We start from the raw sequence: 21,101 nt of genomic DNA, 5'->3' as shown, positions 1-21,101 counted from the left end.
TCATCAGGGGATGAACATAGATGCAAAAATCCTCAACAAAATATTAGTAAACTGAATTCAAAAATACATTAAAAGAGTCATTCACCACAATCAGGGAATTTATTCCAGTGATACAAAGATGGTTTAATATATGCAAATCAATGTGATACATCATATTAACAAAATGAAGGATAAACATCATACAGTCATCTCAATAGATGCAGAAAAAGCATTTGACAATATTCAACATCCATTTACTATAAAAATCTCTCACCAAAATAGATTTAGAAGAAACATACTTCAACATAATAAAGTCCATATATGAAAAACTCACAGTTAACCTCATACTGAACAGTGAAAAACTGAGATCTTTTCCTCTAAGATCAGGAAAAAGACAAGGATGTCCACTCTCATCACTTTTAACCAAAATAATACTGGCGGTCCTAGCCATCAGGCAAGAAAAAGAAATAAAAGGCATTCAATTTGGCAAGCAAGAAGTAAAATTTTCACTATTTGCAGATGACATGATACTATATAGGAACTCTAAAGACTCCACCCCCCCAAAAAAACTATTAGAACTAATAAATGAATTCAGTAAAGTTTCAGGATACAAAATCAACATACAGAAATCTGTTGTGTTTCTATACACTACTAATAAAATAGCAGAAAGAGCAATTAAGAACACAATCCCATTTACAATTGCATCAAAAACATTACAATATCTAAGAATAAATTTAACCAGAGATGGAAGACCTATACTTTGAAACCTATAAGACATTGATGAAAGAAATCAGAGATGACACAAATAAATGGAAAAATATATGAAGCTCATGGATTGGAAGAAAAAATATTGTTAAAATGTCCATACTACCCAAAGGAATCTATAGATTCAATGCATTCCCTATCAAAATACCAATAGCATTTTTCACAGAACTAGAACAAATAATCCTAAAATTTGTATGGAACCACAAAAGCCAAAGCAATATTGAGAAAGAAGAACAAAGCTGGAGCTATCACAATCCCAGATTTCAAGATTTAATACAAAGCTATAGTAGTCAAAACAGTATGGTATTGGCACAAAATAGACACGGATCAATGGAACACAATTGACAGCCCAGAAATAAACCCATGCTTATATGGTTAGTTAATCTATAACAAAGGAGGCAAGAACACATAATGGGGAAACAACAGTATCTTCCATAAATGTTGGGAAAACTGGACAGCTATATGCAAAAGAATGAAACTGAACCACTTTCTTATACCATACACAATAATAAATTCAAAGTGGATTAAAGACCTAAGTGTAAGACCCCAGACCACAAAATTCCTAAAAGAAAACATAGGCAATAATCTCTTGGAAATCAGCCTTAGCAATATTTTTCTAGGTTAGTCTCCCCAGGCAAAGGAAGTAAGAGCAAAAATATAAACTATTGGGACTACATAAAACTAAAAAGCTTTTACACAGCAAAGGAAGCCATCAGCAAACCAAAAAAGGCAACCTACTGAATGGGAGAAAACATTTGCAAATGATATATCCAATAAGGCATATATAAAGAAGTCATACAACTCAATGCCAAAAAGTCCAATCTAGTTAAAAAATGAGAGGACCCAAATAGACATTTTTCCAAAGAAGACATCAGGGAAATGTAAGTCAATACCACAATGAGATACCACCTCACACCAGTCAGAATGGCTAGTATCAAAAAGACAAGAGATAACAAATGTTGCTGAGAACAGGGAGAAAAGGGACCCTCAAGCATAGCAGGGATATTAATTGGTGCAGCCATTATGGAAAACAGTATGGAGATTCCTCAAAAAACTAAAAATAAGAGTGCCATACTATCTAGTAATTCCACTTCTGGTTATTTACCCAAAGGAAATGAAAACACTAATTCAAAAAGATATATGCACTCTTATGTTTAATGTAGCATTATTTACAATAGCCAAGATACGAAAGCAACCTAAGTGTCCATAGATAGATGAGTGAATAAAGAAGTGGTATATATACACAATGGAATATTACTTGGCCATAAAAAAGAATGAAGTCTGGCCATTTGCAACAACATGGGATGGACCTAGAGGGTATTATGCTGAGTGAAATAAGTAAAAGAAAGACAAGTATTTTATGTCACTTACATGTGGAATCTAAAAAACCAACCAATCAAGCAACAATAACAAAAAAGAAATAACTGATAAATATAGAGAACATAAACTAGTGGTTACCAGGGTGTGGTGGGTGGGGAATAGGGAAAATAGGTGAAGGGGATTAAGAGGTACATACTTCCAGTTAGAAAATAAATAAGTCACTGGAATGAAAAGTACAAAAAAAAAAAAAAAAAGCAGAACCAGACCTAACATGTAGATAAAAAGAAAAGCCCTACTGAACTCAAAGACAGGCCCAGAAGCATTGTCCAGCACCTTCCTTTTACAGACTGGCAAGCAGAGCATCAGTTTCACACAACTTTCCGGCAGCAGACCAGAGCAGAGCCTTGGGCCTGTCCTTGAGAGAAGAGACTTCCTGGACAGAACATAGACTCAGAAGCATCAGGCAATGGGGAAGGGAGGCTTCAGGATCAGGAATATCAGGACCTTATGTCTGTCTAGCATTTTACAAAGCTCTGACACATAACTGATTATCATCCCAGTTCATTCCTATACCATCTTTAACCCTTGGGATTGCTGAGCATAATAACCTTGTACGCTCTGGGCAAGGCATCCACACTCACAGAGTTACACTATCACAGCATCTAACAGGCTATATTATAATTTTATGATGTGTTTAAGTTTTTCTCCCCACGAGACCATGAATTCCTCTAGAGCATGAAGGTTGTCTTAGTAGTTTTAGCTTCCCTTGGGCCTCATATTATACAAGGGCCTGGCACTCATAGGTGCTCAGTAAATGTTTAGTGAATAAACAAATAAAAGAACTCATTGAATAATCACGTCAGACTGGCAGACTACTCTGCAAGCAGAGTCAGGGGTGATGTGGTTTAGCTCAGGACACATCTCATTCATCTCAGTCCTCCAGCACCTAGCAAGTGTTTATTTGTTGAGCTAGTCTAACCCAAAAGAGTTACTATTAATAGCTGGCATTTTAGGACAGAAAAGAGGGAAGGAGGGAGCTATAGTGAGCCAGTGAAACAGCTTATGAGAGGATGAAAGGGGATTCTTCCTCCTCACCTCTCCCACTTTAAGACTTGTAGCCAGGGACGCCTGGCTGGCTCAGTTGGTAAACATGCAACTTTGACCTCAGGGTTGTGAGTTCAAGCCCCACGTTGGTTGTATAGATTACTTAAGAATAAAATCTTAAAAAAAAAAAAAAAAGACTTGCAGCCAGTTAGAAGTTAACTCTATAATCCAGCAAGTGGTGTCCATTGAGCATTCCATTGTTGAATGTCATGCACAGAGCTGGGCCAAGTCTTAGACTGAAGAGAAGGAGGAGGATAAAGCAGGTCCTTGAGACTTTAGGAGAACCTGGGTGAGCCAGCAGCACCCCAGCTGGTATAGGGAGGAATGCATGTGCCGTTCTTTCCTATGGTTCAATGTTCATGTATATTTCTCTAAAGCAAAGGCATTGGAGTGGAACTTGTACCCTGGATTGAAAATATGGAAAGAGCTACCAGCCATAAGGAAGAGCCAGTCCCCAGCATACATGGGATTAAAGGTAGGATCCAGTGGGAGAGTGGGGCAGCAATGGATGATAACCAGCTGTTTAGAAGCTGAGCAAGGTATTGCCTGAGTCTCAGCCCTTCCTTAATTATGTGAGCGAGAAGAAAGATATAATATCAGTTTTATGCTATTCATATGTGTATCTAATTAGGCTCCAATTAAAATGAAGGGCAAATGTTTCACATTGAAAGTGACTCCCTCTTTGGAAAAGCTGTCCTCTTAAGGAAATGGTTGTAGGGATAAGAGTATTGCCCTAATGTCTCTGCTTGGGAATAAAGACACTGGCTCATGGCAACTTTATTTCTTGCCCTATCCAAGATTTATGGATTTCACTTCTTCTCCAAACTTTCCATGGAAAGGTTAGGAGCACTTGATCTAGGTGCTTCCCCATGAGACTTCATCCCTGACTTCTTTGTAGGTCAGTTTTCTGTATGGGATCACAAAGAAAAACAAGTGTGGAAGCTTTTTATACTTTATATTTTAATGACATACTAGGTTATGGTTTATGGGGCTCCAAATGTGCTGCTCTTGTCGTCATCTTGTCTTTCCCTACCTGTTTAAATTGGAGATAACCTTTTCCAAAAGACCTTCTACTTTATGCTTTTACCAGTATCCATAGTCAAAGTCTTGGGAATTTAGCATTTGAGATTTTGGTTTTGGACTATTATATAATTAATTTGATGGGATATGAGGTATGTATTCAGACCTATGATTTATTTAGAAAAGGCCTCTGGAAGGAATTTTAGTTCAAAACACATTTATAGAGTGTCTGCAAAGTACAAAAGTCATTGAAGAAATATACACAGATCCCACACCCCCACTCAGGGGCAAAGCTAACTAATATTATGTTTCTTGGTCAGATTTCTTTCTTTTTAAAAAAAAAAAGTTTTTTATTTATTTATTTGACAGAGACAGCCGGCGAGAGAGGGAACACAAGCAGGGGGAGTGGGAGAGGAAGAAGCAGGCTCCCAGCAGAGGAGCCTGACGTGGGGCTCGATCCCAGAATGCCAGGATCATGCCCTGGGCCGAAGGAAGACGCGTAATGACTGAGTTATCCAGGCGCCCCTCTTGGTCAGATTTCTAGACCCTTGGATGCTAATGAGCATGAAATGGCAAATTAACAGGAAGATGGTCACATAATAAGTAATTGGATGTGCAGTCTTGGTCAACAAATATTAATGGCAATGCCAATTAATAAAGCAGTGATTGTCAGGGCACCTGGGTGGCTCAGTTGATTAAGTTTCTGACTCTTGATTTTGGCTCAGGTCATGATCTCAAGGTTATGAGATCCACCCCTGCATTGGGCTCCATGCTGGGTGTGGAGTCTGCTTTGGGATTCTCTCTCTCCCTCTGCCCCTCCCCTCCCTAAAATAAATAAATAAAAATAAAGCAGTGATTTTCAATTAGAGTATGTATGTGTGTCCTAAAATTTTGTATTTGGAAAATACAGACCAGGAAAAGTAAGGCTTGAGAAAAATCTTGGCTGGTGAAAGGTCATAGAATATAATACAGTCTCTAAATTTGCTTTGCATGATAAGGCCTATCCCTCTATGGGATATAGCAGAATCTCTGGGAGGTGTGAAATTTTTACGTTTTGTTTTCCATGGGTATTTTGTAATGGCTTGTAAAAAAAAAAAAAACTTTTTAAAGAAAAGATAAAATCAGATTTTTATGTCCTAATTAATTGGTTTTATCCCCCAATACTGTCTCTACTCAAGTCACATCCTGACTTCCTTTTCTATTTTGAAAAGCTCAGAATGAAGGAAGACCCCTGGTATTGGACTCTCCTTTCAGCTAGAGCCCTACAGATGAGAAAATGTGTGTTGAGAATTCTATTCCAGGTTATTTATTTAACAGGCAACTCTTCAGATTTTCAAGAAAATTGAGCCTATCAACCTTATCTGGTCCTAAAGTATATTTTGTTCTTGAAGACTTTAACTCCTTTTTTCGTGTGCCAAGAATACTTTAAAGAGATTTGTTTGAAGACATTGGCATATGTTGGCCAACACAGTGGCATAATCTATAGATTTACAGGCACAAGCCATTTGATAGAGTTGTAACTCCTTCATCCAAAGCATAAGGATGTGGACTGTCCAGGTGCCTTTCTATTTTTCCTTCTGTCTATCCTGCTAATTCAAAGTGATCAGACTCAAAGGTGTGAGATGAGCAGAAGAATGGATGTGTGTCTTAGTCTGGACTTGGCTGTAGACTGTTTATGTTTATGTGCGTCTGTGTGTTATCTGGTACATGTATGCACACACATCAGTGCTAGGAATGCAGGCTGGTTTCAGAAGTCAGAAAGATACAAGGGAATGACTATGATGTCCATGTGAACTTGGATGACTTTTTCACGAGTTCGTTTCACAAAAAGTGGTCAGGTCTTCAGAAGATTGGCTGACACCTCAAAATAAAACAAAACAAAGCAACAAGAAGCAAAACTGAAGAGTTACTTTGTGAAAAGTAGTATATAGTACACTGACAACACCAAGTGCCGGTGATGATACAAAGCAACAGGGACTCTCATTCACTGCTGGAGGCCATGCAGAATGGTATATTTTGACAGCTTCTTACAAAAGCTAAAAATAGTTTTACCATACAGACCAGAGATCATATTCTTTGGTATTTACCCAAATGAATTGCAAACTATGATACATCCATACAATGGGATATTATTTAGGAATAAAAAGAAATGAGCCATCAAGGCACAAAAAGACATGAGGAAACCGAAGTGGCAATTGCTAAGCAAAAGAATCCCATCTGAAAATACATACTGCATGATTCCAACTATTTGACACTCTGGAGAAGACAAAACTATAGTGACAGTAAAAAGATCAGTGGTTACCAGGGATATGGGGGAGAGGAGATGAGCGGGCTGCACAGAAGAGATTTTTAGGGTGGTGAAACTATTCTGTATGATATCATAATGGGGGATCCATGACATTGTGCGTTTGTCAAAACCCACAGAACTGTACCACACAAAGAGTAAACCCTGCTGTAAACGATGGACTTTAGTTAACGGTAACCCATCAGTACTGGTTCACTAACTGTGATGAACGCACCACACTAATGCAAGATGTTAATAATAGGAGATACTGTATGGGGAGCCAGTGAGAGGGGGAGAGGGATTGTATGGGAACTCTCTGTATTTTCTGCTCGATTTTTCTGTAAACCTAAAACTGCCTTAAAAATAAAATCTGTTCATTTTTTTAAATTAAAAAAATCACATACAGTAGTGTCATAGGGGCTGTAGATACCTCACCCACATCCTTTTTATCAGGTACATGCACCCACTGCCCAGCTGCTGTGAGGTCAGCCGCTAGCAGCTCTCAGTTGTGCCCTTCGGAGGATTGCCCTCAGCTGACCAGAGCTGTGTAGCCAGGAAATGCCTGAGAAGTTATGGCCTCCCTCAAGGGCAGCTTATGGCCAGCCAGCCATTGGCTGACTGATTCAGGGTACAAAAGCCAGCCCTTCTGCCTCAAATAGGATACCTGTGGTGCCATCTATGGTCCAGGATTTCCCAGGAGATCAGGCTGGAGCTAGACTTGAAAGGAGCCCACTTCTTCCCTGCCCTGTCTTCTGTCCTCAGTGCTCTTACAGGTTTTTCTGAAAGCCCTTTCTCCATCACTCGCTTGTGCAACCTGCTCCTGGGAAACCTGACCTAAGACAGTACCAGGAAATGTCCTAGAAAGGATGGGATTCTGGCATTATTAGGTCACTTGCTGGCCAGGTGGCAATGAGGACTCCGTTGCTGCTGGTTAGATGGAGTGTGGAAAGCCCTGGGCCCTGGTCTGTGGTAGCAGTTCAGTTGCTAAGATCTTCACCTGTGATGACACATGGGGTCAGGTACAGGGCGACAGGGATGTCCCAGTTGGTGCGATGTCTCTAGCATTTGAGAAGTCTGGGGAAAATATTAAGTATCAGGACCACAGAATTGGGGTTATTGGTAAGCACCATGGATGTGCTGAAGAGAGTGAAGAAAGTGACGGCCTCAGATTAACCACCAATTTAAAGCCCCGTGTGAGAATCAGAGGGCCTCCTTCCAGAGTTCAGCCCCTCATCTTCTACAGCACGGCAGTATGTGAGAGGAGGATGAATTCTCAGCCTAGGCAAATCTGCTGCCTGATCATTTTGGACTCCTAGTGCTTGTAGAAGAGCAGGGAGGACATGCCCTGATAGGGAAGATGTGGGACTGTAAAGCCTGAAATGAGGACATCTGGGTCTAGGCCCTTAATCCCCCTGGGCTGGCATAAGTGGCCCACCCCCCCTTATTGGGAGAGAGACTTCTCCCCCAAAGATTATGCAGAAGCCTCAAATGAGACATACAGGACAATGGTTGCCCTTCTCAAGATGCGTCCCCACCTTTCTTCCAGAATAATAATTAGCATCTAAATATAACAATGATCTGACTGGGGAAGAGGCACAGAGACCTATAGACTTAAGCTCAAAATGTGAGGATCTCTACCGTGTTCGTGCCCATCAGAGAACAGAGGGCTCATAGAGACGCTTTCACAGCCGAGCGGGAGGCTATGCATGGGCCCAGCAGCATGGGCTTCCTCTCGTCAAGACCGACATAGCTACCGCCACTGCTGACTGTCCGATTGGCCAGCACAGATGGATGCTGAGCTCCCAGTTGGATACTATCCCTTGAGGAGAACGGTCGATGTCATCAGACCCCTTCCAGGCTGGGAAGTCCAGTAATTCACTCTGAGCAGGATTGGCATATGTGCCTTTCCTGCTCACAGTGCCTTCATCAGCGTCACTGTTCGAGGACTCATGCGGCGTCTGATCAACTATACAACATTGCTTTAATGGAGACTCAGCCGTAGGCATATGACCACAGGACTGACCTACAGTCTGACCACACACCACTCCATTTAGAAGCTGCCAGCCTGATAGAGCCATGGAACAGCCTCTTGAAAGCGAGGATGTGCAACAGTTTAGACATGACACTGTGGGGTTGGGGTGCTAACCTTCAGGATGCAGTATATACCTTAAGCCAATGGCCATGGTATGGTGCTGTGCCCTCAGTAAGCAGAATATATGAATCTGGGAGGCGAGAGGTTGAATGAGTTGTGACCTTACTCATTATCACCCTCTAGTGACTTGCACGGGGCATTGTCTTCCCCATCCCTGCAACGTTAGTCTCAGTGAGTCCAGAGCTCTTGGTTCCCAAGAGGGGAGTTTCCACCAGGGGACATAGTAAGAATCCTACTTAACTTGAATCTATGCCACCTGCTGCTGCAATTGGTCTTTAGGTTGTACCGTTGTTATTGTCTCCCTCCCACTCATTCGAGATACCCCTCCTTCTCACCTTCTGCTGGTGGTGTGCACAGTGGGTGTCCCAGACTCTTCTCAGGCTATTGTTCTTTCACTTGCCCATTTACAGTTACAGCTGGGTGTGGCGGTATTGGGGGATGTCCCAGTAGGTCACCTGAGCATCAAGCACGTTCCTCTCAGATGCTGTTAGGTAACAGCCTGACCTCGTCACGATGATTACGATCAATTGCTTCCTCCAGTGTGGCCACTGCTTTCTTTGCCTGCATGTCTGCTGTCATGAGGATGGAGTGGTCGTGGGGCTCCTCAGGCTGGTAGTGGTAAGGCCTGAATGGGGGAAGGCAGTGAGGTGGGAACTCTCCTAAGAGCCTCAGCAGTTTCAAGATGAGACAGTCACGGAACAGATGAGTATGCTTTTTCTGGTGCTATTGGTTAACATAAAGGAGTTAAGCTAATAGTATTTTCCTAGCCAGATTGCACTGAAAGCTTTGAATTCTGAATTTAGTTTTATCCCTAATTTTCAAAACCCTGGCCGTTGAAAGGTATGTAAAATGAGAAAAACCACTGTGCCAAAAGGTAACAGGAGAGCCTGTCTGCTAATCCTTAGCCACAGGTCTAACTGTGGGTCCCTTGACTGGTCCCTCAGGGTCTTGGGAGTGGGGGGAGTCTGCTTTAGTATCTGTGAGCCATTTACTATCATACGTAAAGATTGTTTGCTGATTTGGGGGGAATTTCCTTTTAAGTCTAGATTTGGTTACTTTCATTATTTTATTATTTTATTGTTATTCAGAATGACTTGATGTACTCTTATGATAAAGAAAATAAGGTCTGGCAAACAGTCTTCTCTTGTGAGATTGTGGGTTATTTTAGATATCTGACCAATTGGTTTTCAGTATTTTAAGCTTCATTTTCGGATTATAAAAAATACATATGCAGCTTATAAAAAATTTAGCGTGTAATGAAGCAAAGGACAAATAAAAATGCAAATCAGACATAACTGGAAATAACCACTGTAAATATTTTACCTCAAACGTTTTGTCTATAGAAATGCATATTTTTTAAAAAATTAGAGCCATACTACACAAACAGGTTAGGGGTCTTTATATCTTAGTCTTCTTGAAAAATTTCTATTAAATTTCTGGTGAAATGGACAAGCTCTGACTGACCCCAACTAGATACCTCAGCTTGTCCTACCACCCACCCCCGTGGGTCTCTTACAACTCAAAACATGTGATGGCTGCTGACTGCTGAGCTTGGAGGTGGTTTCCCAGTTCTCAAGTTTCCTGACCTCAGCTCCTAGCAGCTCTGAACATCCAAGACAACAGGCTCAGACCGCCCCAGAAGCTGGCAAAGATTTTGACAAGAGAAAACACACTTAAAAAATAAATAAATAAAAGGTGCTATGAGAATGTGTGCAATATGAAAGTTATTAATTGAATGCTTAGGAGTGATTCCCTTCCTCTTGGCCAAAGGCAGGTTTGCAAAGGAAATGGACACTTTAGATACAGACCAGCCCTGATGTCCACATTTACACTCTGGGACACCAAACAAATGATCCTAATCCAGCCTAGTACCTGTGGAAACAACCTGGAGATCTCTCCTGTCGTGTGAGCTCTGGAGAGCTACTGGGAGGGATTAGGCATAACGTGACCCCATGAGTTAACTCCTGGAAGGCAGAGAAGGAGCTTCGTTAGCCCCATAGCACAGTGGTTAAGAGCTCACAACTCCAACCCAGCTCTGTGTTTTTGGATGAATTACATCACTTCCTTGTGCTTAAGTTCTTGTCATCATTTATTTTATAAAATGCAGGTAATACTGTATAGTCTTACTGTGGGAATTAAATGAGATGAACCTTTCAGACTAGTGCCTAGATGGCTGTTTACATATTATCATTAGCAACTAGTTACCCACATTTGTTCCTCCAGGGAAGGAAAGGAAAGGCTTACCTGTAATCTTAAGACATGTTTCCATCCCACTGACCCCAAGTGAAAATGATGTACTTTACTTTAGTTCATGTGATAGAGGTGGTCCTTAAAAATTTTTGCATAATTGGGGCGCCTGGATGGCTCCGTTGGTTAAGCGTCAGACTCACGATTTTGTCTCAGATAAGGATATCAGGGTCTTGAGATCAAGCCCTGGTTAGGGCTCCATGCTCAGCGTGGAGTCCTCTTGAGATTCCCTTCCTCTCTCTCTGTGCCCCCTCCCCCAACCCCCGCGCTTGCGCACGCGACCTCGTGCAGGCATTTGCTCTCTCTCTCAAAAAATAATAAATCTTTTAAAAAGTTTTGCATAATTGTAAGGAATAGAGAAAAATAGTTTGAAAGAAAAAAATAGTTTGCCCGTTTGAAATTCATGGGGTAAGGAGCGGCCTCTGAACAAGTGAGATCTACAGTGGTCCTATTATGCCATCTAGTGGACAGCAAGGGAAAGGTATGGTCTTACCTTCAAAGGTGGTAATTTACCCAAAACATGTTATATTGATGAGGATAAAAACTCACTAATGGGTTCACTTGTTAATAAATTTCATTCAATTTTTAAACCAAAATAAAAGATCAGAATTCTAAACAATAAGTGCTAAAACTAAATTCCCGAAACCATTTAGGATTTATGTGATGTATGCTAGAAAAATCATCCACTGAAGGAAAAGAGAATATACACCAGTCCTTACTAGCATGAATTTTCACCGCCCACCTTTCCCATTCTTCTTATCCTTCTTCACCAACAGTTTTATGCTTATTCTGGTACATGGACAGACACTCAAAGTATACCTTCCCAACACACCACTGGACCTTGACTGTAGGTACCAGAGCCATTCTGCTCATTTTCCAAGAATGCAACCACCATTTAAAATTTTGCTGTAATCAAATTGAATATTTTTCAAGAATCTATGTGTTTGGTTTTGTTTTCAGTGTGTGTGTGTGTGTGTGTGTGTGTGTGTGTGTCTATGTTTCCTTTTAAAGGCATTTATTACCTTTGTAATTTGTTTCCTCCTCCAGATACTTATGAGGATAAAGACAATGGCAAACGAATCTCCCCCAAAGGTGAGTAATAATAGCATACCTGTAGTACCCACAGTTGTTCTGAAACCTTCTCTTTAATATTATTGTAATCACTATTAACAATAACAACAGGTGTTATTTATTAAATTCCTAAGATGTACCAGACATTTTACTTTATAAGCCCTTTTGCTAATCTTTATATCAAAACTACAATAGATATTATTATCCCCATTGTTATAGACAAGAAAACTGATGCTCAGAGAGGCTAAGTGGCTTACCCAGGATCACACAGCTAGAGAATGAGCGACAAAGTCAGAACCACGCTCAGGTCTCACTGAGCCTGAAGCCTCTGCTCCTACCACTGGACAATGAGCTTTCATTTATTCACTCACGGGATCTGCCAGACCTTGAGCCCAAGATTCTGGGGTCTCCTGAGTGCTGTCACCTCTATAGGACCTAAGACTTAGTCCCTAAGACCCCTAAGAGCCCATGGCCAGTGAATCCTGGAGGAAGGGCTTCAATATGCAGATGACAAAAATGCAGCAAAACTCAGACTGGGAGCTGCGCTTTTGTCGCCTGCACTTCCAGCTTTGACTGAAGGACGTCCTCCAAGGTTTGCTGGTTCTGAGAATGCTGAGTCTCTTCCAGGAGCCGGGGGGGATACTGGGTGAATAGGACATAGTCTCTCTGGCCAAGAGCCCCGGGACCCAGGGGGGAGACATAGGAGGGCTCACCCAGAGCAGCTGCAGTTTGTGTCAGAAGAAATTCTCCCTTGTAGGGTCTAATGATGTGATTGTGGGTGAGCCCACCACCTCCACAGCCCCTCTCCTTCTCTGTCTCCCAGGATAGGATAGGATAGGATAGAACACAATAGAGGTGCCTGGATGGCTCCATGGTTTAAGTGTCTGCCTTCAGCTCAGGCCATGATCTCAGGGTCCTAGGATTGAGCCCCCGGTTGGGCTCCGTGCTCAGCAGGGAGTCTGCTTCTTCCTTTCCCTCTGCCCCTCCCCCTCCCTCTGCCTCTTCCCCTCCTTTTAACTCTCTCCCTCCCTCTGCCCCTCCCCCTGCTTGTGCTCTCTCTCTCTCAAATAAAATCTTTTAAAAAAAAGAATAGAACACAATAGAATAAAGTAGAATAGAATAATAGAATAGAATAGATCAGATGAGGACATCATACTTGTAAGGGGAATGCTGTTCCATAAACTTGTTTTCACTTCAGAGATGTATTATGTGTGTACACTATGTTGGATGTAAAGTTGGCATCTCTCTGTGGCTGCACTCAAAGAAGTATGGAAAACTCTGGTCTAGACTGAACTGGGGGCATCCTCCACCCCCACCTGTGGTATCAGGAATGAAGGAAGCCGTGTGTGCTGACAGTCCCCAGCAGGGAGGTGGCATCTGCCTATTGTCAGCGCTGGGAAGATCATTTCTCTTTCCAGGCTCAGGCAGATCCTTCCTGAAGGCAGGGAATGGCCTAGGTGACCTTGAAATAATGGTCAACCTGTGGCCAAGTGTGTGAGAGATCCTCTGTCCCAGCCCTGTGCCTGGCTGAGGGTCCCCTTCCCCTCCGGCTAGGCCTGCAGGAGAGGGGAAAGCCACCACCAGGGCCTGGTCATTATTTTACCTCAGGTGCCAGTTACCTGCGGGGTGGCCGGAACTGGCTGTCAGGTCTCTCAGTTGCAGCGTTGCCCTCCCCCTCAGCCCTGCGGGCCCCAGACCCTGAGTGCTCCATGACTGCCAGAGGCCTCAGAGCTGGACCCACCCCTGGTCTCCCAGGGGGTAGCTCTGGGCTCTTTGCACCCCTCTGCCCTTCGTCTGGGGCAAAAGGAGGAGCAGCCCTTCTCTTCACACAGTGGGGTGGGGAGGGGGAAATGTGGTCAAGGGCAAGGTCTCTGTTTCATCCCTTATAGCCTTTCAGCAAGACTGCCCTTCCTCATCCTCACTGTCTGCTCCCCGGTGTAAGGGGGTCTGGGTTGGATGACTGCCCTACAGAGGAGACTCTGGGTGTTATTGCGGATGTCCCCGAGTTCCTTCTGGAGGAAGGCAGTGAGAGGCACCTCTGTGAGCCCTCCACCCCTCACCCTACCATGTCCTGGGACTGGAAATTAAACCAGGTTTGCTGCAATCTGAGAGCACTCTGTCCAGCTGCCTTACAACTCTCCAGCATCAGGCGGGGTCCCTGGAGGTCTGCTCCCCGTTTTGCTGGCACAGCCCCCACTGATCTGCTCTGGGGAGAGCTCTTGGCCCCAGAACGCAGCTTGGGAGGCCTCTGGGCAGCAGGTCAGGGAGTTCCCACATGTGCACTTACTGCTCACTGATCTGTAACTGTGCCACCACCCCAACCCTGGGCTCCTCTAGGATTCCTGTGTCCAGAAAGCCCTCGCTCCCCATGCCCTGCTTATGCCCTTCCAGGCCTCACCCCAATCCCTGCCCTTGCATTGTCACCTGAACAGAAACTTGGTCCTGCACTCAGATTCCTGTGGGAATCTGCTGCTCAGCCAGTCAGCCAACAGAACTTGGCCAGATGATTATTCCTCTCTCATCTGTTTCTCATCTGTAAAATGGAGCTAAAGCTCTTTGCAAGGTTATGTGAAGCTTAACTTTTGACAAACCGGCATTCCAACAGGCACGAAGCAGGGCTCAGTGTTTGGTGGAGGTTGCTGTTCTCCTCAGTGTCTAGCAGCCCCAGCACATGACAGGTGCACAGTGGCATGACTGGTCAGTTAATGAATCAGTTCATTGGAGAGAGAGGCAGGATGTGCTTGTTCCTCTAATTTCCCATGGGGAGAGCAGTGACAGAGGCTACCAAGGGAATGGGAAATGGGCAGTAATCAGAGGAGAGAAAAGGGGCAAGGGGAAAAGAATGGAGAGAAGAAGGATGGAGGCCAAGAAGGTTGTCAAGCACAAAAAGACGACCATTTTCTTGGGGGACAAGGAGTAGGGCTATGAACACCATGTAGACATGTCTTCTCAGTCACGCTTACAGAATTTTGAGCTGGAAAGGGAACCTGAAAAACACAGACCCCCCCCCCCCCCAGGTGAGGCACTCCAGATCCTGGGAGAGTAGGAGTTAGAGATGGGGGAGAATGGGTTCTTGGGGACAGGCACTGCCTGGGACATCTGGCCATCCCCTCTCCTGTACAGCAGGCCAAATTCTTCCCTTTCTTTCTCCAAGGCTGCTCCAGCAGGGAGTTTATCTCAATGGAAACCTTTGAGGAGCCTGAAGGTGCAGAAGAAATGGAAAAGGAGAGCAGCGCTCTGAGTGTAATTTATTTTCTTCTTACCTCTTTCATTTTTCTCCTTCATTCCTATTCATCAGCTTCTCTTGCCTCTTCCTCTCCCCCTTTCCTCTCTCTCCCCTTCCTCTCTTCCCTGTTTTTCCTGATTCTCACCCAGAAGGACCAGACCTAACCCAGGAAGCTGAGGTCACTGGATCTTCAAAGTGCCTCAGACCCTCCCAGCCTAGCACGGCCCCGTCTCCTTAGCAATGCACTAGTTTCTGGTCATAAATATGGGGCTCCTGCTGGGATCCCGAGTGGCCCCCGTGGGAGAGCTAGGGTGGGCCTCAACCTGCCAGCGGGAATCATCAATTGCGCCTGGGCACTCCTCTGCACTGCCAATTCTGAGGGTGCACCACTGTCCCCTCCCTTACAGCTATCCGGACTTTTCCAGTTGGACGACAGTTATGAAACGTGTTCCTCCAAACCTGTCCTGGAAACAGGAGAAAGTATCCAGGGGAAAGAAGAAGTTGGCGATGAGGACATGTGAGTGTGAAAGAGGAAAGAACGGGAAGCGGATCTGTTAGCCATCGCTCCTCTGACTCTTCTTGGAATTTCAGGACAACAAACAAAACTAAGCCAGTGTCCACTGGCTTGCTCGCCCCTGCGGGGGAGACAACTAGTTTGCGGGCAAAAGCAGTGCGGGCGAGGGAAGGATGCCTGAGGACCCTCTCCCCAGAGAACAGACACCGGTTCCAGACCACCGCGGCTCCCGGCTCCGCCGAGCGACCCCAGGCGGCCTTCGTTCTGGGCACAGGCTGCGGCGGGCGCCGGGGGACGGGCCCACCCTTAAATAGGAAGCAGCCAAGGGGCCTCGGACCCTCCGCATCTGCCACCGTGGCGGGGGTTGGGGGGGAGGGGCCAGGACCGCCTTCCAGGAGCCTGAGGAAGGGTCCACTGCCTGCCCGCGGAGCCCACCCTCCGGGTGCGGGCCGCGGAGAACCTGAGAGCTGCTCTCCATGCGCCTGCGCGAGCTCGGGGCACTGGGCACAGACTGCCGCAAACTCCGGGGCTGCTCCGCACGCGCCTGCGCGAGCGCCGGGATTCAGCGCAGACTCCCGCGAACCTCGGAGCTGTTCACACGCCTGCGCGAGCGCGGGGACTGGGCGCAGGCACACACGAACCGCGGAGCTGCTGTACACGCGTCTGCGGAGGTTAGTGGAGCCCAGCCCTGGAGGGCTCCGCCCAAGGTTTCTCAACGGTGGCACTCTGACTTTGGGGGCTGGATAATTCTTTGTTGGGGAGGGGAGGGCTGTCTTGTGCATTGTAGGATATTTGGCAGCATCCCAGGCCTCTTCCCACAAGATGCCAGCAACATTCCTCTCCCACCCGCTCACCCAAATTATGACAATCTTTCTAAAAAATGCCTTCAGACATTGCCAAATTTTTCCTGAGGTGGGTGTGGGGAGATCTGTTGAGAATCTCCTGTCCGAGCCTTGGAAGAGCCGAAAGTCTACGGGGCAGCCCTGTGCTGTTCTGAATCTCCACAAGAATGTTCCTGTGGTGTTTGTGTTACTTTGTTCCAGAATTGATCCTTTCAGAGAGGGTTGGTTCCAAGTTAATGTCTGAGGTATTTCTTTTTAGATTTTTCGGTTTTAAAACTAGTTTCAGTTATTTTCAGTTATTTTTAATTTTTCATTTTATTAGTTAATTTTTAGTTAATTTCTATTTTTAGTTTTCTAGTTATTTTATAGCTTTAAAGTTACTTGTTTATAAATTGTTTTCAAGGTTATTTAGTTTTTGAGTTATTCATTTTCAGTTTCTTATTACAGTTATCTTAAGAGTGATACATTTCCAAACTAGCTTTAGAATTATTTTAAATTATCTTTATAATTATTAATATCTGAGTTATTTACTTTTATAGTTATTCTGTTTTTTAGTTATTCGAGTTTTTGAGTTAATTTTTACAGTTATTTAACTACTAAAAATTCACTGTGAGTTTTAAAATTATTTTAGAATTATTTTCAGAAGAAAGTGTTTTTAGTTATTTTAGAGTTTTTTTTCCTTTGTTAGAGTTGCTTATTGTCGTAGTTATTTATTTTTAGTTATTTTAGATTTGTGGTTATTAATTTTACATTATTTATTATTATCTTTTAGTTATTTGGTTTTAAATTATTTTCAATTGTTGCATTTTTGAGCATTTACTGAATTTTTTATATTCAGAGTTTTTGAGATATTTCATTTTGAGTTATTTTCAGTTATTTATTCTCAATTATTACTTTTCAGTTACATCTTTGCCACTTAAAAATTTTTTATGTTCTGTATTTTTACTTATTTCATTTTGAGATTTATTTTCAGAATTATTTAATATTGGAATTAGTCTGGGGGATCCAAACAAGAGACATGACATCAGTTATTTTAACAGAGAGAATTTAGTATAAATTTGTTATCCAGCTATTGAAGATTTTAAGAGGGAAAAAAAAATGATAATGTGATATCATGGAGATGTTAACTGCAAGAAGCAGCCACCAGCCCAAGGGCTGAGGGAGCAAAGGGAAGAGATTGGAGGTGGCCCTGCATAGCTGGGTTTGACTCTCTGAGGAAGAAGTGCTGCCCCCCAGGACAGGTGTCCCAGGAGCTGGAAGTTGGTTTGGGAGCTGGATGCAGAACTCTCGGTGCAGTCAGCTAGTGCTGGAGTCTCTGAAGAGCAGGGGGAGGGATGATGAGGCTGGTTATGGAAGTATTGGGAAAATGGCATACTGTAGCCACTGGAACCAGCTGTTGTTCTCACGGTGCAGACTAGTTGCTGGGGGGATGCTGACAGGAACTCAGGCGCACAGAGGTCCCTCTCCCCTCTTCCATCCTCTGGTCAGTCTGCTTTATTGGCCAAGCCTGACAGGGAGCAGCTGGCAATGGAAGTGAGTGGCTCCAGGCCACAAAGCAGAGATTAGAAGGGTGGGCTGAAAGCCGAGAAATCATGGTGAATAACCAGCACACTGACCTCTGGAGCTGTTTACTTGAGTTAGTTTTGGATTTAGTTAGTTTTGAAATTGTTAGCGTGATTTAATTTCAACTTTTCACTGAATGTGGGATCTGGTTAAGTTTTTGGTTTCTGGATTTGTTTCTGGAATGGAGTGGGAACTTTTTAAACACCTGAGGACTGTCTCCCATGTGACTCAAGAAAATCGCTTCAGAATTCAAGAAAACAAGAAAACAAAAATAAGTATCTCACCTTGTTCATAAAGAAGCCCTTTGACTTTGTGGCCAAAAAAGGGCAGAGACTAAGGGACAGACCATCAGGGAGAGGCTTTTCAGCAAAATTGTCCAACAGAGTGTTATTTGAAATTTTTCAGAAAGTTGTGTTGTGGAGCTACCTTCTTGTGCCGCTTTCCTAACAACAAAGTATCTTTCTCGACGATGGAGTGTGTTTCATATTTGTAGACTACAATATTGATTGTTTAAACACTAAAATAAAGTTCTTTCCAAACCCATAGGAAATCTTATTTCCTTCTACTTACATTATTTCCAACATACATTATTTCATTTTGGCCATAGAACATTTATTTATTTGTTTGTTCATTCTACTCAATACCTATTTCCTGAGCACCTCTGTCCTCAGGAAAGTGCTGGCATCAGGAGAGACCAGAAAGGCATGAAGATGAATGAGAAGCTCTCAGTACAGTTGAGGGAGACAGATGTGGAAACATCATCACAACACAGTGTGACACATTCTTTGGGGGCACAGAACCCTGCCACTGACTTCCTGATGTAGTCAGTGATGACGTGATATCTGGGCTGGGTCTCCTGGAGCAGGCGATTTCTCCAGGTGGAAAAGGAGAAGGACATCCTGGTTGTGCACAGGCACAGAGGCGTGGAGGAGCAATGCATGGCAGGGAGGATGCGTTGACAGAGGCCACTGGGCCACAGGGTTCAGAAAAGCACTAACGTTAGGGTTGGCCCTGGTGCTTGACAAATAGGACCTCAGTTGGTCCTCACAGCCAGTCTGCAAGAGAGTTGGAAGCAATCTCAAGAGTCAATGCTCTTCCTGGCCTTCCTGTTCCAATCACAGGTCCTCTGACTTGTCATTCCTGGAATTCTTCAACTCATTTCTGGCTTTATCCTTGGTCCATTCACTTCTCCCCACTTACCCTTGGAGGTGAGTCCCTCCCTCCTTTATCTTTTGATTCCTGCCTCTTAAACATCCGTGGGGAAGGAGGAGGGTTGAGACCAGCTGTGAGGTGCAGGTGCGGCCAGCTGCAGAAGAGGCAGACAAGAGCAGAGGGGAGCCGCTGTGGGGTCTCCTAGGGGAGTTCTGCAGACGAGCATGGTGGCAACTGAGCTCCTGGTGAACCAATCATAACCTGCAACTGCAAACAACACCCCTTGAAAGCTTGTGGGGGTGCCTTCCCAAGGTGGGGAGCCTGCCTTACAACCAGTCAAAGCTTGTGAATCAACAGATTGAGATTTTTAAAAGCACACAGAGCCCTTTGCTGCATTAACAGCACTGGACATGTCTACCCAGTCAAAAGAAAGTATAGTCTTTCACAATCTATGATGGCCTATTTTCATACTTTTCTATAGAACACATTCATTCAGTCTTGAATATGTCTCTCAGCATACTTCTCTGCTTTGGCTCTCTGGTCGTCTTATCAATCACCATATACATGTCTCAATAAGAATATGTAAGAACTGGAGCTGGACAGAAAAATCTTCTAGATTCTATTAGAATTGTCAGAAAACCCATCACTTGGATCCTCTTAAACACTTTGATCATTGACTAGCCATGTGCCCACTACAGAAACAGCCCCAAACTTTCCCAATCCTTTGGACATCAGTCATTTTGTGAATCTGCAGAACCAGCCACACTTGGTGCTGGTAAGGTACGAAGTGCCTACCCACCCCCCCCCCAGGCCTCACATGAGGAGCGTCTCCAGAAATCCTGCATCACAGATGGACGGCCAGAAGAACCATTTCAGGACCAGTCATCATTGCTGATGCTGCCCCCAGCTGCTCTATGGTAGCCTACTGTGACCTTCCACTCTGGCTCCTTTGGTAAGCGCCACACTGCTGCTCTGCTTATAGGTGTCCTCTGAGAGAAACAAGAAAAAAAATAAAGGGTGGCTTTTTATGTGAGTGAAACTTATGTCATCTTTCTGTTTGAGTAAATGGAAAAGAATTCAAAACCATCAGATAAAATCTTCCAGCCTGTTATTCAAGTCGTCCACAGCTTTATAGAGTTGCCCGTTGCCCACTAGAGGGACTCATTTCAACGTGTGCTGAGGACTGGGCATGCTGCGGCCTGACAGGAAGGTGCCCAGGCTGGAACCAGCCCTGGATCTTGGAAAGCGGCCTGGAGTCTGAGTCCACACTCGAACACTAGCCATGCCTTCTGAAATAATTAGACAAGTTAGAGATCCTCTAAATCAGCATTTCCCAGAGCATATTTTGCAAAATAGAAGAGTGTAAGAGTTTCATGAGTTAATCCCACCTTGAAAAAATTTTTTAATATATTTTTAAAATACTATGTATTCTATTTCTCATTTGGTTGATCCCAGTTAGTGAATTAAAAGATCTGAGAACTCTCATGAGGTAAGTCTGTATATTTTTGTTAAACATGATTTCCCAAACCTGTTTGACCACAGAATCCTTCTCTTTGTGGAATATAACATTCCTTGTATATTAGTAAGGGAAAAGCTGCTGCAACAGAGATCCATCCGTATAGTGCCTTAAAGAATATGTATGTCTCACAGAACAGCCTGGATTGTGTATGCAGCCTGCTCTGCTCCACACAGTCATTGGGTGTCCCAGGTTCTGGTTTTTCCACCATCCTCTAGACCTTAGTCCTTGTCTATGTTGTCAAAAGCTTGTCTCAGGAATGCCCAATTTCCAGCTTGCCGGTAGAAGAAAGAACTTGGAAGATTGCAATGTTTTAAGGCCTAGCCTACAAAATGTCACACAGTGT

General features: G+C 43.9%; 1 protein-coding gene across 1 annotated transcript in view; it reads left to right on the top strand.

Moving 5' to 3' along the window:
• MCF2L2 (MCF.2 cell line derived transforming sequence-like 2) overlaps window positions 1-18,629 on the top strand; it is a 257,951-nt gene extending 239,322 nt beyond the window's left edge. The window contains exons 27-31 of the mRNA XM_048214906.2: window positions 3,551-3,643; window positions 11,919-11,963; window positions 15,097-15,185; window positions 15,576-15,685; window positions 15,760-18,629. Coding sequence (XP_048070863.2) covers window positions 3,551-3,643; window positions 11,919-11,963; window positions 15,097-15,185; window positions 15,576-15,685; window positions 15,760-16,429 — 1,007 coding nt within the window. The 3' untranslated portion in view covers window positions 16,430-18,629. The remainder of the gene's footprint in view (window positions 1-3,550; window positions 3,644-11,918; window positions 11,964-15,096; window positions 15,186-15,575; window positions 15,686-15,759) is intronic.
• Window positions 18,630-21,101: the final 2,472 nt, after the last annotated feature.

The sequence above is a fragment of the Ursus arctos genome, unplaced genomic scaffold, assembly GCF_023065955.2.
Source record: "Ursus arctos isolate Adak ecotype North America unplaced genomic scaffold, UrsArc2.0 scaffold_4, whole genome shotgun sequence".
In the NCBI taxonomy this organism is placed as follows: domain Eukaryota; kingdom Metazoa; phylum Chordata; class Mammalia; order Carnivora; family Ursidae; genus Ursus; species Ursus arctos.
The sequence above is the reverse complement of the archived record's forward strand: the minus strand, read 5'-3'. Positions and strand labels throughout refer to the sequence as shown.